General features: G+C 34.8%; 2 protein-coding genes and 1 pseudogene across 2 annotated transcripts; all 3 read right to left on the reverse strand.

The window, feature by feature from the left end:
- Positions 1–10: 10 nt before the first annotated feature.
- Positions 11–2,610, reverse strand: LOC125270379 (granzyme B-like). Its single transcript, XM_048193895.1, has 5 exons — positions 1,707–2,610; positions 1,348–1,504; positions 1,038–1,212; positions 702–962; positions 11–612 (listed from the first exon to the last, which is right to left on the reverse strand). The coding sequence occupies exons 1-5, from the start codon at positions 1,750–1,752 to the stop codon at positions 463–465; spliced, it is 789 nt and encodes a 262-aa protein (XP_048049852.1). The 5' UTR covers positions 1,753–2,610; the 3' UTR covers positions 11–462.
- A 4,981-nt stretch (positions 2,611–7,591) lies between these two features.
- LOC125269525 lies at positions 7,592–9,547 on the reverse strand (annotated as a pseudogene).
- Positions 9,548–10,593: 1,046 nt separating this feature from the next.
- Positions 10,594–12,970, reverse strand: LOC125270382 (granzyme B-like). Its single transcript, XM_048193897.1, has 5 exons — positions 12,273–12,970; positions 11,917–12,067; positions 11,603–11,777; positions 11,268–11,528; positions 10,594–11,129 (listed from the first exon to the last, which is right to left on the reverse strand). Exons 1-5 carry the CDS (start codon positions 12,316–12,318, stop codon positions 10,980–10,982), a joined length of 783 nt encoding a protein of 260 aa, XP_048049854.1. The 5' UTR covers positions 12,319–12,970; the 3' UTR covers positions 10,594–10,979.
- Positions 12,971–14,258: the final 1,288 nt, after the last annotated feature.

Raw genomic sequence — 14,258 nt, forward strand, 5'->3', positions numbered from 1 at the left:
CTGACTGTCTTTTTGACTTGTGTATTCAATTTGATGTGGTTGGCCCAACCACAGATATGATGGTACGTATATAGAGCCTTTATAGATAACATCTATACATTATAACTAACTATTATTTATGAATGAAGGTTTGTTCTGTTTATACCACTTAAATAAGCTTCTCCTTGTCATCTCCCACAGTACATCTGGTCATCTAACGAATGGCTTAATGTATATTGCAGTTTATTTTAAGGGGTTTTATGGTCAATGAATAAATACTTCACATCAGAAATCAAGTATTATCACCTGTTTATTAATAACTTCAAACTGGTAAACATGAGGTTTTGACAGTTGTAGTAAGAACAAGTAGTTAGCAGACTTGGATATGCAGTTAAAAAAAAAAAAAAAGTATAAAATGAACAAACAAACTGCACCTTTAATGTAAGAGCCCAATTTATGTTCTCTCTCTCTCTTTTTTTTTTTTTAACCAATCTTCTTTTTAATCCAGGGAAGGAAGTAGGAGATTTTTACATAAACTTGAGGATATGTTTTATTTGCACAGTTACCATCATAGGTATATGAAGCAATTGCTTGTGCTTTGGAATTGCAGATAAGAGGACTTCCTGAATCACCCTAGTAAATAAGAGGGAGACAGAAAAACATTAATATAATATAATATAATATAATATAATATAATATAATATAATATAATATAATAATACCTGACAAAAAGCATGTTTCCCATCTGAAACACTACAGAGCATTCTCTCAGAGTTGAAGTAGTGCTGCCACTTTTCTTCACATTCTGAGTTCTCCTGCAGTTTAAGAGCGACTTCCCGCAGCACATTTGATCCCCCTTCTGCTTTTGGGTTTATTAACCCCCAACCAGCAATGGAGCATTTAACATTAGCTGGTGTTTTTCCATTTTTCTTAGGAAGAGGCATCATTTTCACATATTTATTCAGCTTGGCTTTGTTCTTCAGCTACAAATAACAAAAAATAATTTAAAGAGAGCAAACAAAGTATAACAAAGTCACAGTAAGTGAAGGTGAAAATACCTTTAGTAGCATGATATCATAGCTGTAGTCATTATTATTCTCATTTTTACGTTCAAACTTAGAATGTGGGATGTATTTTATCACTGGGATTCTCTGCTGGCTCTTCTCGTCCTTCTTGACGTTGTGAGCTCCCAGAACAACCTCCAAGTGGTCCCGACCAGAGTAGTCACTGCGACTGGGGGAACAAATTAAAAACTGTTTAAGCCTTGAAGCATTTGAATAGCTAAAACAAAATTACAGATAGATAAACTAAAAGTCTTCAGATTTTAGCTTTTTGAAAAGCATCATAACCCCTCACACGCATACTCACTTGAAACAGTGGGCCGCTGTCAGTACATAATCCTCTCTGATCAGCATCCCTCCACATATGTGATGTTTGTTGTATTTTTTAATCTGAATAGATGCCATGTATGGTCTGGAATGAGGTTTAGCCTCTTTTCCACCAACAATACCACTCTCCATCCCACCTGTGACAAAAACATGAGTAACTCACCATTACCAGACTACTTAAGGAGGTATTGAATAGACAGACTTTTTACAATTTGCATTATATTTGATTTTCATTTAAATTATATTCTAGATTAGAAATATTTGATCTTTCAGATTTTCTGCTCTTGCAAAAAGATGCATAATGCAAATTCAGGAAGAAAGGGATGAATAATATCTTACCAGCCAAAGAGATACCAATGAGAAGAAGAAAAGCGTAAAGAATCATGGTGCATCTGGAACAGCCTGTGGTCAAGCATTGAGTGAGGATATGCTATCAAAATACTCAAACCCACTCTCTACCCTAGTTGTATCTCCTCCCCCTCTTACCTCAAACCACAAAATGAGTGTATAAAATAACTATAATATGCAGCCATAACTCAGGAGGCATCAGTAAAAAGAATAATTAAATACTCAATTAAAAGTACTATTATTTAAAAAGAAATACTATTAAAACCACCTTAATTCCAAATATCATGTTTATTGAAATTATTTGTTGGTTTGCAGTTTTGGTGTCCTATAGTGATCACACACTGACTGACTGTGTACATAATATTTTATTTGCAGTGAAGGACTGGACATTGGTTGTGGCAAGCATAATGTGTGACACCAAATGTTACTGGCTAAAAAAACAACAACAAAAAATATAGCTGCAAGCAGCAATTAACGGGGTTCAAGCGATTTAAATAAAAATGTTTTTTTAAATAACCATGTTATACTGTAGCTATCCAAAGGGTAAAGTTCAACTTTTTCTTTTTTTTTGATAATTATTGATCTAGAGAGTCCAGAGAATTTTACTGGGTTGGTTTTATTCAGATTGAGTGAAAAACCTATAGTTTGCAAAAGCAGTTTTTTCACTTAATCACGAATATTTAATGAATGTTTTGATTGACAGAAGTGTTTTTTTTTTTTAGGCAAAATTGTTCAGCATGAAGAGCTATATCAAATGATATGAATATTGTGTGGATGTGTGAAACATTCTTATACACTGTTTACGTTCAGTACTTCCAGGTTACATCAGAATGGCAACTCATTATTGGCCGTCTCCTGCGTCAGCAGCATCACATAAACCTTTGCAGCAAAGACCAGGCCAATAGGAGCCTAGGAGGCAATACAGACAACAACAAGAACAACATAAAATAATGTATTCCTGACCATTTTTATGAAGTTAAAAAAACTGGAAATGGCAGCAGCCAAAATTAGTAGATAGTTTCAGTGTTCACAATTATACACAAAATAGATAGATCTGATTTCTGATAGATCCAGGTAGATCTGAATGTATGTACCATTGTAATTGAAACAACAAAAAAAAAGAAAATTATATACAAATGTTCTAATAGATGTTATCAAATTACAGAAAAAAAAAAGTATAATGTATAATAATAATGAAAAAATAGCAGAAAAATGAAGTGTCCATCACTGAGGTTCTCATCCTCCTCAACATTAAGGACTATTTACACACAATTTTAAATAAACCTTGATTTTTAATTAAACACCACATGTGCAGGTATGCAGATCTTTATAATTATTCAGTTAAAAGTTAAAAATTCTCATCAGACCATGTACATGACATTATGATTATCATTACCGTTACAGGAAATCTTTCATTTAGAAAAACTTTAATTTTCTGTGAGAAAAAAAAAAAAAAGTACTTCATTAATATCTAATTATGTACATTGAATAAAACATAGGCTCAATCATCATAGCTTCTCTGGATTTGTAAAATATGCTAAGGGACCTCATCCTCCACAACACCATTCTCAATTACCTCAACAATTTAAGGCCAGTTAAGGTAGAGAGAGAACTTCTGTTTCGGTAATGAGAATTTTATCATACAGGCTATTTTTAAATATCAAGAGTCAAGTTAATATTTACTAACTGTTGGAAACCTCTAGCAAAGGCTAGGGTGACAAATTTCAGACAAAAAGGTTTACAAAAAAAACAAAACAAAAAAAAAAACACTAGTGTCGGGAAGTCTACAAATGTGGATGTTCACACACCTCATTATGAACACTTTCCACAGTTGTAATTATTTTAAGCTCATATTTTCTATCCCCTGACCTCTAAACACAGAATACTTGGCCAATTTACATTTAATAAAACATTGTATGTTTATTTTGTCATTTGATTTATGAAGACAGCTCACAATGTAGTAGTAGAGACACTACATTATGAAGACAGTCCTCACAAAGCAAGTCAAAACTGTCAGCGGATAGACGAGAAACAGAAGAAAGATGTAAACAGCAGGTTTATTTAATGGAGAAGTGTCAACAACACAGAAAGCAGTCCAGGTAAGTGGGGTGGGATATGGAATGTCTTGGTTCAGCTTATCGGTAAGTGATGCGGTCCTTGTTTCTTTTCCAGGAAATCCAGTAACTAACAAGCATGGAGACGATGGAGAGCAGGGGATAAGGACAACCAGGACTGTTGGTGGGAACAACTGGTGAGTAGAGCACAGATAAGACGGTCGTGGAGCTTGACATAGGAGTAAACAAAGACGTTGTGCTTATTCATAGACATGACCCGACAGCAAGTGAAGTGTGTGAGGACCTCAAGAATGGTCTAGAAGATGAGTGGCAGCTGGTGGTGATCAGTGATTGAAAATGGAGTGCAAGTGAGGAACCAGAGGGATGCTGGGAAGTGGAGTCCGGGGAAGGTGAGACAGACGGTGACTGTGACAAAAACCGTATACACACAAGTTTGTTGCACTATATTAGTGAGAACATCTTACAGACTTCCAGTGTTTTCATATCAGTTTTGTAATATTAGGTCCTAATCTGTCACCTAACCCTCGCAGAAAGCTGTGCAAATCATTAGATTTAAATATAAACATGATTTGGCCAATTTATGAGCATTTAAAGGTGATAGAGATGATTTTTTCATCGACTGAGAATCCAAAGACTGTTACTGAGTTTTTGAAATGAGCGCATGCGTAAGAACAGCCCCCCTCCTTCACAGCTCATTTCAAAGGAACACGAGTGTTTACCACCGGCATTCGCTGTGTCGTGTTTTTTGGATTCATTATGTCGGACTCACCGCATGTAACTCATAATCTGCAGTTGTTATTCCTGTCTCCTGACAAAAACATTGCATGTGGCGCCTGTGGAGTGTGGAGAGCGCAGCTGCGCTTTCTGGAGAGCGCGGCCGCGCTCGTCTCTCACAAGGAACGTCATGGCAGTGATTGACAAGCCAGAGGGCCAATACGCGCACGTCTCTCACAAGGAACGTCACGGCAGTGATTGACAAGCCAGAGGGCCAATCGTTTACATGATGATCGCGTAAACGATTGGCTGATGTTTTTAAGGCCCTACCTCGTGCACAGATGATGTATATTAATATTATTATTTTCAGTGCACCTAATAAATAGTCTTTTATCAGTTAGTAAAGACAGTTTCATGTAATATTGCAAAAAATGTATAAAACAAAACATCCTCTTTAGCACCTTTAAACATAGTCATGGACTGCAATCTGGGGAAAAACTTGAAAAATTAATGTTCATGCTTAGGTATACCCTTTACAAGAACCAACTAAAACCTTTTTCAGTAGCCATAAAAAACACACACTTTAGCTATCCCAGACTACATTCCCATTGTTTTTGACCCAATCAATATAACTATAAAAAAAAAAAAAAAAAAAAATTGTTTTTGTAATTGTCAAAAACTTCTCATTACTAATATGGTAAATGGGTGGTGCATGTTGTATTGCTAAATACACGTGTTCTCAGTTTTTAGCCTATGCAAGCCTATTTTTTTGAAGCACTGCAAAATCAAACTGATTTAACTTAAATCCATAATTGTAATATTATCTAATTTATTTTCTACATTAATGTTTATGTTTTTAAACTATACCTCATTTTTAGTATACTTATTATCATTACCAAAATCAGCAACCTCATTTCCGTAACCTATGTATTATTATAGCAACAGGTGTTTATTTAACAATTATTATAATAAATGGAAAAATAGTAGTTTGCTTTTAAATGCATGTGCAGAATATATATAATATGTTCTTTCAGGTTTGCCACATCATTTTGTCAGGTTTTATTGAAATATATAAAAAAATATGTTGTAAATTGTGGAAGGTGCACTGTAAAAAAAATCCCAATAAAATTTACGGTACAAAACTGGCAGCTGTGGTTGCCAGAACTTTACCATAAAAAATACAGTAGCAACGTAAAAAAAATCTGTTAAATTTACGGTAAAATAACGTATTTCATTAACCGATATAATGTTAATTTACCAACCTAATGAAGTACTAATATCTGTTTTGTACCTTTATAATACACTGACAGTCACCAAAGACAGTGGTGATGAGAGTCACATGATGAATCAAAGTTCATCACAAGCAGATTTTCCACAAGCTGAGAAGGACAACACTAACATATAGAAGGTGCACACAGTGTCATTCACACACACACTAAACACCATCATGGTAACATGCATGAAATTTTTAAAATGCAATAAACATTAATTTAACAACATTAGATGTAATATAAAACTCTAATGTACATAACTGATTAGAAAAAAAATGAGAAAAAATGAGAAGAAACAGAGTTATTTCAACACAAAAATATCAAATGTGAAGTGTCATGCAGGGAATTGTGGGAATGTCAATTTACGGTTTTTCACTGTAAATTTTACAATGAATTGTTATTTTTCACGTCCAAAAACTGTGAATTTAATGGTATTTTACCATAAAATTACATTAAATGTACCGTTAGATCTATTACAGTTATTCACCGTATATAGTACGGAAACTTTCTGTAAACCAATTGACAGTTTTTCACCGTAGCATTTTTACAGTCTTTTACTGTATTTGCTTTTCTAACAGTGTTGATGTTTTCAGATTGTTGTGGTAATGAGATTTTTTAGGACTTTGGAAATTGTGTTCAAAAAGGTCTTAAATTGTAAGTAAATACTCACAAATACTCCAGATTTTGTTTCTAATGTCTGAAAAAAAAAAATTGTTCCAGCACCTTATTGAATCTATGCCACAAAGAATTAGGGCAGTTCTGGAGGCAAAAGGGGGTCCAACCTGGTATTAGCAAGGTGTACCTAATAAAGTGGCCAGTGAGTGTGTGTGTGTATACACTGCAAATCATATATTCTGAACTCAAGAATCGTTGCCACATGATTCTATATTCTGAAGTAAACAGCAGTTTGAGAGTGACTTCCTGCAGCACCCTTGATGCACTTTCTCTTGGTTAGTTAGTACCCCAGCCAGTGACATATGCACATTAGCTGGCATATTTCCATTTTTGGGCAGAAAAAAATGTAGTTCATGTACCGACCTCAGAATGCTTTGGTGTAATTCAGTCAACTATCAGAAGTGAAAGGATGAGCATTTCCATTCATGTGAGCACAAAACTCGTATAATCTCTGATATTCATCTAAAAGAGAAATAGAGGTGTCATTGCTCATGTAGAAAATAAATCTGTGTTTTTCAAATAAAAAGTAAAGTTAAACCTACAGTTGAATCAGCTTCGGTATATTTCAAAAGTGTAATGGTTGTAAATAAAAGGATCTGCTTTAGATAAAACAGACCAACGTGTAAAAAAATGCCTTTCCTGAGAAACAGTAGACATATTGGCACATACAAGTTTTCATACCTCTCACCACAAACTTGCATGCAAACAGGGGCTTCAGAGGGGACTTTTCACAACATCACCCATAGAGCACAGGGGTGTGAAATGAAATCATATGAACAATAAATGCATGCTTCTCCTTGCATTTGTAGTCATCTAAATGGACAGTTTAAGGAATATGCAGTCAATTTTATTTCAAGTTCAATGAATACTTCACTGAAATCACCTCTTATCACCTGTTTATTAATAATCTCAAACTGGCAAAACAAATGCTCAAACTGGCTAACCCTTAAAAAAAGGTTTTTGACAGTTGCAACAGGAACAAGCAATTAGCAGACTTTATGCAGATCGACGAAAGGTAAAAAATTAAGTCTTGAAAAAAAACCCTGCACCTTTAATGTAGAACAATTTTTATTTATTTATTTATATTTAAATTATAAATTAAAAGCAATGTTATCAGAGAAGAAATAAAATAAAAATTACATTAATTCCAAATCTCATGTTTATTAAAATATTTGTTGGTTTGCAGTTTTGGTGTCCTACTGTCCAATAGTAGTCTTGGAGGCAATACAGACAACAACAAAAAAGTAAAATAACGTATTCCTGACCATTTTTATGAAGCTCAAAAAAACTGGAAATGGCAGCATGGAGTAGCCAAAAATTAGGATTCCTAATTATTCACATGATTTAGGTGCATAAATGTTCTTTGTATAAGATGATGTTTCAGTCACTTAATGTGCTTCCTAATCCACGGAAGGAAGGCAGATATTTTCATGTAGACCTCAGGATACTTCTTGGATGTACAGTCAGAAGGATATGTGTATGCAGCCATTCCTTGAAGTTTAGAGTCGCAAATAAGAGGACTGCCAGAATCACCCTAGAAAGAAACAAACGAAACAAAAGACTTAAAATGTATTCTGAATGTAAAATATCAGAAGATCTTTCTTTCTTTTATCATCTAAAGTTTCAGTACCTGACAGAAAGCCTTTTTCCCATCGAGACACTACAGATCATTTTGTCAGAGTTGAAATATTCCTGCCACATATGATTACATTCAAAGCTGAACTGCAATTTGAGGCTGACTTCCCGCAGAACACTTGATGCTTTTCCTCTGTGTTTTGTCATACCCCAGCCAGCGATGGAGCATTCCACATGGGCGGGAATATTTTTATTGTTCTTAGGTAGATCAATAACATCCACAAACTTATTCCGCACAGCTTTGGTCTTCAACTGTAACATATTAATCAGTGAATAACTGAATACAAAAACAGACCCATCCCCCCAAAAAGCTCAATTTGAGCACCATGAATACCTTTAATAGCATAATATCGTAGGTGAAGTTATTTTTTGTATAACTGGGATGCGGGATGTACTTCTCTACTTGGATTATCTGCTGGCTGTGCTCATTCTGGTTGATATTGTGAGCTCCCAGGACAACTTCTAAGTAGTCGGAGGTCTGACTGTGAAAACATTTAATGTTGAGGTTATATTAGTGGAAACATTCTGTCAGTACATCATTACAAACAATAAAAACAAAATAAAGACTAAAAGACCTCATCATATCAACTGTTTTGGAATACTACATATTACCCAGTTTATTAGGGATATTTGCATGCATATACAGTACTTACGACCAACAGTGGGCTGATGTCAGCACATAATCATCCTTAATCAGCATCCCTCCACACTTATGTTGTCTTCTATACTGGAGAGATGCCATGTACGGTCTGGAATGAGGTTTAACCTCTCTGCCTCCTACAATACCACTCTCTAACCCTCCTGTGATAATGACACAAGAGGTTCTCATGGTAAGTATAGAGTTAAAACTTGAGTACAGTACAGTTTAACTTCAAAATATGTCAAATTGCAGAACTAGTTATGAGCCTATTACTATTATTTCTCTAAATATATTACAATGACTCAAACTGTTTGAAAGCCATTGGTATACAAATGTGAATACATACAGAAATAAGTCTAAAAAACAAATTGCATCTCATTAAAATATTTTCTCCCAAAACAATCTGCCTGATTGATGCAAGAGGTGAATGTCTTACCGGACAGAGAGAAGACAGACAGCAGGAGACAGGCACTGAGTAGCATGATGTACGAATGATACAGGAACAGAACACGAACAGGACTTAACACTCAGTGGCGTCTCTGTCGCATATGAAAGTACACAATGGAAAGTTGTAGGGGAAAGTTCTGACACGCATGTATTAATACAGCGAGTCTCAGATAAAATGGCAAAAAGGTATTGTGAAATACACTTAAAAGGGTAGTTGACTGAAAAATAAAAGTTTTTGGTAAAAGAATTTTGGTAACCAAGCAGTTTTGGTGATAATTGACTTCCGTTATATGGACAAAAATAACTAAATAAATTTTTTTTTTTCCCAAAATATGTTTTTTTATGTTCCACAGAAGAAAGTCAGGTTTGGAACAACACGAGGGTGAGTAAATTATGACAGAATTTTAATTTTTGGGTGGACTAAAGCTTTAAAGGGTTAGTTCACCCATAAATTAAAATTCTGTCATTAATTACTCACCCTCATGTCTCACACCCATAAGACCTTCGTTCATCTTCGGAAAACAAATTAAGATATTTTTGATGAAATCCGAGAGTTTTTTTCCTCCATAGACAGCAATATAACCACCACTTTCAAGGTCCAGAAAGGTACTAAAGACATTGTTAAAATAGTCTACGTGACTTCAGTGGTTCAACTTAATTTTATGAAGCAACGAGAATCCTTTTTGTGCGCAAAAACTAAACAAAAATAAGGACATTATTCAAACAATATCTTCTCTTCTGTGTCATTCTCCTACACATTTTACGTTCAGCGCTTCCAGGTTTTAGGTCAGAATGCAGACTCCGTATTGGCTGATGCTGTTCACGTGAGCAGCACGATGCATGATGTAGTGATGTAGAACCTGGAAGCGCTGGACGTAAACTGATTTCTTTAGTAACTTTCTGGTTCTTGAAAATGGTGGTTAAAGTGCTGTCTATGGAGGATCAAAAAAAGGTTCATAAAATATCATAATTTGTGTTCCGAAGATGAACAAAGGTCTTATGGGTGTGGAACAATATGAAAATTATCCCATGATTTACTCACCCTCAAGCCATAGTGTGTATATTACTATCTTCTTTCAAAGAAGCCTCAGTCATTACCCAAGTATTAGGACCTGCATGCAAATACTCAAGTTAAAACTAATGGAATCTGTTCTTTTAAGTAGGCTATTTGCAAGTGTAATAGTTGGTTGTGAAAGGATCTGCTTTTGAGAAGACAAACCAACATGTAAAAATACTTTTCTTGAGAGACAGTAGTAGACATATTGACACCTAACTAGAATATTCTCAACTCTGGCTCAAACACACCTCCTCTTTAGTTTTCATACCTATCACCACACACTTGTATGCAAACAGAGGGGCTTCATAGGGGGACTTTTCACAACGTTACTCAGAACAAAGAGTGAAATCACATGAGCAATAACTAGCAGGAACAGACTTTATTCAGTGTATATCAAACAATCACACACAAAACCACAAGACAGTTAAAGTAACTTTAAAAAAAAAAAAAAACACTCAGTGAAAGCAATGTATTTTGTTCTGTTGTATTTATATTTATATTATATAATATTTATGAATGGGTGTTTTCTGTTTATCCCACTACATAAATAAGCATTTTTCTCTTTGTCATCTCCTACATCTGGTCATCTAAACAGACAGTTTAAGGAATATTGAAGCTAAACACAAATGCACTGAGGTTTTGACAGTTGCAGCAGGAACAAGTAATTAACAGACTTAGATATGCAAACTAAGTCTGGAAGTGAAAAAAACGGCACCTTTAATGTAGGAACCCAATTTGTCTTTTATTTATTTAACCAATCTTCTTTTTAATCCAGGGGAGAAAGTAGGATATGTTTACATAAGCTTGAGGATACTCTATATTTGCACAGTTACCATCATAGGTATATGAAACAATTCCTTGTGGTTTGGAATTGCAGATAAGAGGACTTCCTGAATCACCCTAGTGAATAAGATGGACAGAGGAAAACATTAATATAATATAATATAATATAATATATTTTAATATAATATATTTTAATATAATATATTTAATATAATATAATATAATATAATATAATATAATATAATATAATAATACCTGACAAAAAGCATGTTTCCCATCTGAAACACCACAGAGCATTCTCTCAGAGTTGAAGTAGTGCTGCCACATTCTTTCACATTCTGAGTTCTCCTGCAGTTTAAGAGCGACTTCCCGCAGCACATTTGATCCCACTACTGCTTTTGGGTTTATTAACCCCCAACCAGCAATGTAGCATTTAACATTAGCTGGTGTTTTTCCATTTTTCTTAGGAAGAGGCATAACTTTCACAAATGTATTCAGCTTGGCATTGTTCTTCAGCTAGAAATAACAGAGAATAATTTAAGAGAGCAAAGTTCATAATATAAAGTCACAGTAAGTGAAGGTGAAAATACCTTTAGTAGCATGATATCATAGCTGTAGTCATTATTACTCTCATTTTTACGTTCAAACTTAGAATGTGGGATGTATTTTATCACTGGGATTCTCTGCTGGCTCTTCTCGTCCTTCTTGACGTTGTGAGCTCCCAGAACAACCTCCAAGTGGTCCTGACCAGAGTAGTCACTGCGACTGGGGGAACAAATTAAAAACCGTGTAAGCCTTGAAGCATTTGAATAACTAAAACAGAATTACAGATAGATAAACTAAAAGTCTTGAGACTTTAGCTTTTTGAAAAAGCATTATAAATAATCCCATAAATAATACTCACTTGAAACAGTGGGCCGCTGTCAGTACATAATCCTTTCTGATCAGCATCCCTCCACATATGTGATGTTTGTTTTTAATCTGAATAGATGCCATGTATGGTCTGGAATGAGGTATAGCCTCTTTTCCACCAATAATACCACTCTCCATCCCACCTGTGACAAAAACATGAGTAGCACCATTATACCAGACTATTTAAGGAGGTATTGAATAGACAAACTTTTTACAGTTTGCATTATATTATTTGATTTTCATTTAAATTATATTCTAAATTAGAAATATTTGATCTTTCAGATTTTCTGCTCTTGCAAAAATATGCATAATGCAAATTCAGGAAGAAAGGGATGAATAATATCTTACCAGCCAAAGAGATACCAATGAGAAGAAGAAAAGCGTAAAGAATCATGGTGCATCTACAGCCTGTGGTCAAGCATTGAGTGAGGATATGCTATCAAAATACTCAAACCCACTCTCTACCCTAGTTGTATCTCCTCCCCCTCTTACCTCAAACCACAAAATGAGTGTATAAAATAACTATAATATGCAGCCATAACTCAGGAGGCATCGGTAAAAAGAATAATGAAATACTCAATTAAAAGTACTATTATTTAAAAAGAAATACTATTAAAACCACCTTAATTCCAAATATCATGGACTGGACGTTGTTTGGCAAGCGTAACAATGTGTGAAAAAACAAACAAACAAACAAAAAACCAACAAAAAAATATAGCTGCAAGCAACAATTAACGGGGTTCAAGCGATTTAAAGCCTTTAAGCACTTGCACAAAAATATATTACATATTATTAAAAAGCATGTAACTGCTTAAATCATAGAGGGAAAATACAATTTACAGCCAATACATGCAATTTACCATTGGAAATATATTGGTTTTACAGCTTTTTAACAGTTATAGTACCACCTATTGTCAGATCTCCATAAAAGTTAGCATGCAAGTTTAGAATCATATGTTGCATGTGCTCACCTATTTTACCTGAAGTTCAGATTTTTCTTTTAGGATTTATAGGCTTTCAGTATATTTTGCCACGCCCACTCAAAAAAAAATGACCCTTTTTTTGATAATTATTGATCTAGAGAGTCAGATTGAGCAAAAAACCTAGGACTAGTTTGCAAAAGTAGGTTTTTCACTTAATCGTGAATATTTAATGAACGTTTTGATTGACAGAAGTGGTTTTTGAGGCAAAATTGTTTAGCATGAAGAGATATATCAACCAATATGAATATTGTGTGGATGTGTGAAACATTCTCATACGCTGTTTACGTTCAGTGCTTCCAGGTTCTACATCAGAATGCCGACTCATTATTGGCCGGCTCCTGCATCAGCATCACATGCATGTGTCGTGCTGCTCACGTGAACAGTGTCGACCAATACTGACGTAGAACCTGGAAGCGCTAAACGTAAACAGCATATGAGAATGACACAGAAAAGAAGATAATGTTGAATAAAGTCATTATTTTTGTTATGTTTTTGCACACAAAAAGTATTCTCATCGCTTCATAAAATTAAGGTTGAATCACTGTAGTCACGTCAGTTTTTTTAACAATGTCTTCAGTACTTTTCTGAACCTTGAAATTGGTGGTTAAGTTGCTGCCACTGGACGAGTCATATATACCTTCATCAAAAATATCTTAATTTGTGTTCCAAAGACGAACGAAGGTCTTACAGGTGTGGAACGACATGAGGGTGAGTAATTAACGACAGAATTTTCATTTTTGGGTGAACTAACCCTTTAAGTCGCCATTTTGCAATGGCATGTTTCTACAGTGGCCCCAAACGGACAAACTGCTCTACAGAACGCGTTTCATCACTATGTTCTTCTTCTTCTTTGTTGGTTTTTTTAGAGACAGCTTGCATCGTCAATATGTTGAATACACTTGAAGAAGAAATAGTAGTAGTCGTCTGGTTTATTAGAAGCAGAGACGTTCTTTGTTAGAAGGAAGAAGAAACCTCTGTGCTTGACTGGCTACTCTCTTCTGTCTCAGACAACATCTTTGTCCTGTGTTGGCCACCATAGGGTCTCTACGTGCTTCGAAAGGGAGGGGTGAGCGGTGGACTGAGCCGTTGGTTGCAATTCGCAACCTCACTGCTAGATCCGCTAAAATTTACTCACTGCACCTTTAATAAAGAGGAAATGTTTGTAACACAAGTAGGTGATTTCTAATTATAAATCCTATTCTGAATGTTGTTGCTAGCCTTCTAATGTCATTTGTACTTCGCATCACTTTTATGCACATCTTAATCTTTGTCTATATATATAATCTATATATATATATATATATATATATATATATATAATGGTGCCTATGGTATAGCAATCACAGACAAA

Source organism: Megalobrama amblycephala, linkage group LG6, assembly GCF_018812025.1.
Source record: "Megalobrama amblycephala isolate DHTTF-2021 linkage group LG6, ASM1881202v1, whole genome shotgun sequence".
NCBI classification, from domain to species: Eukaryota; Metazoa; Chordata; class Actinopteri; order Cypriniformes; family Xenocyprididae; genus Megalobrama; species Megalobrama amblycephala.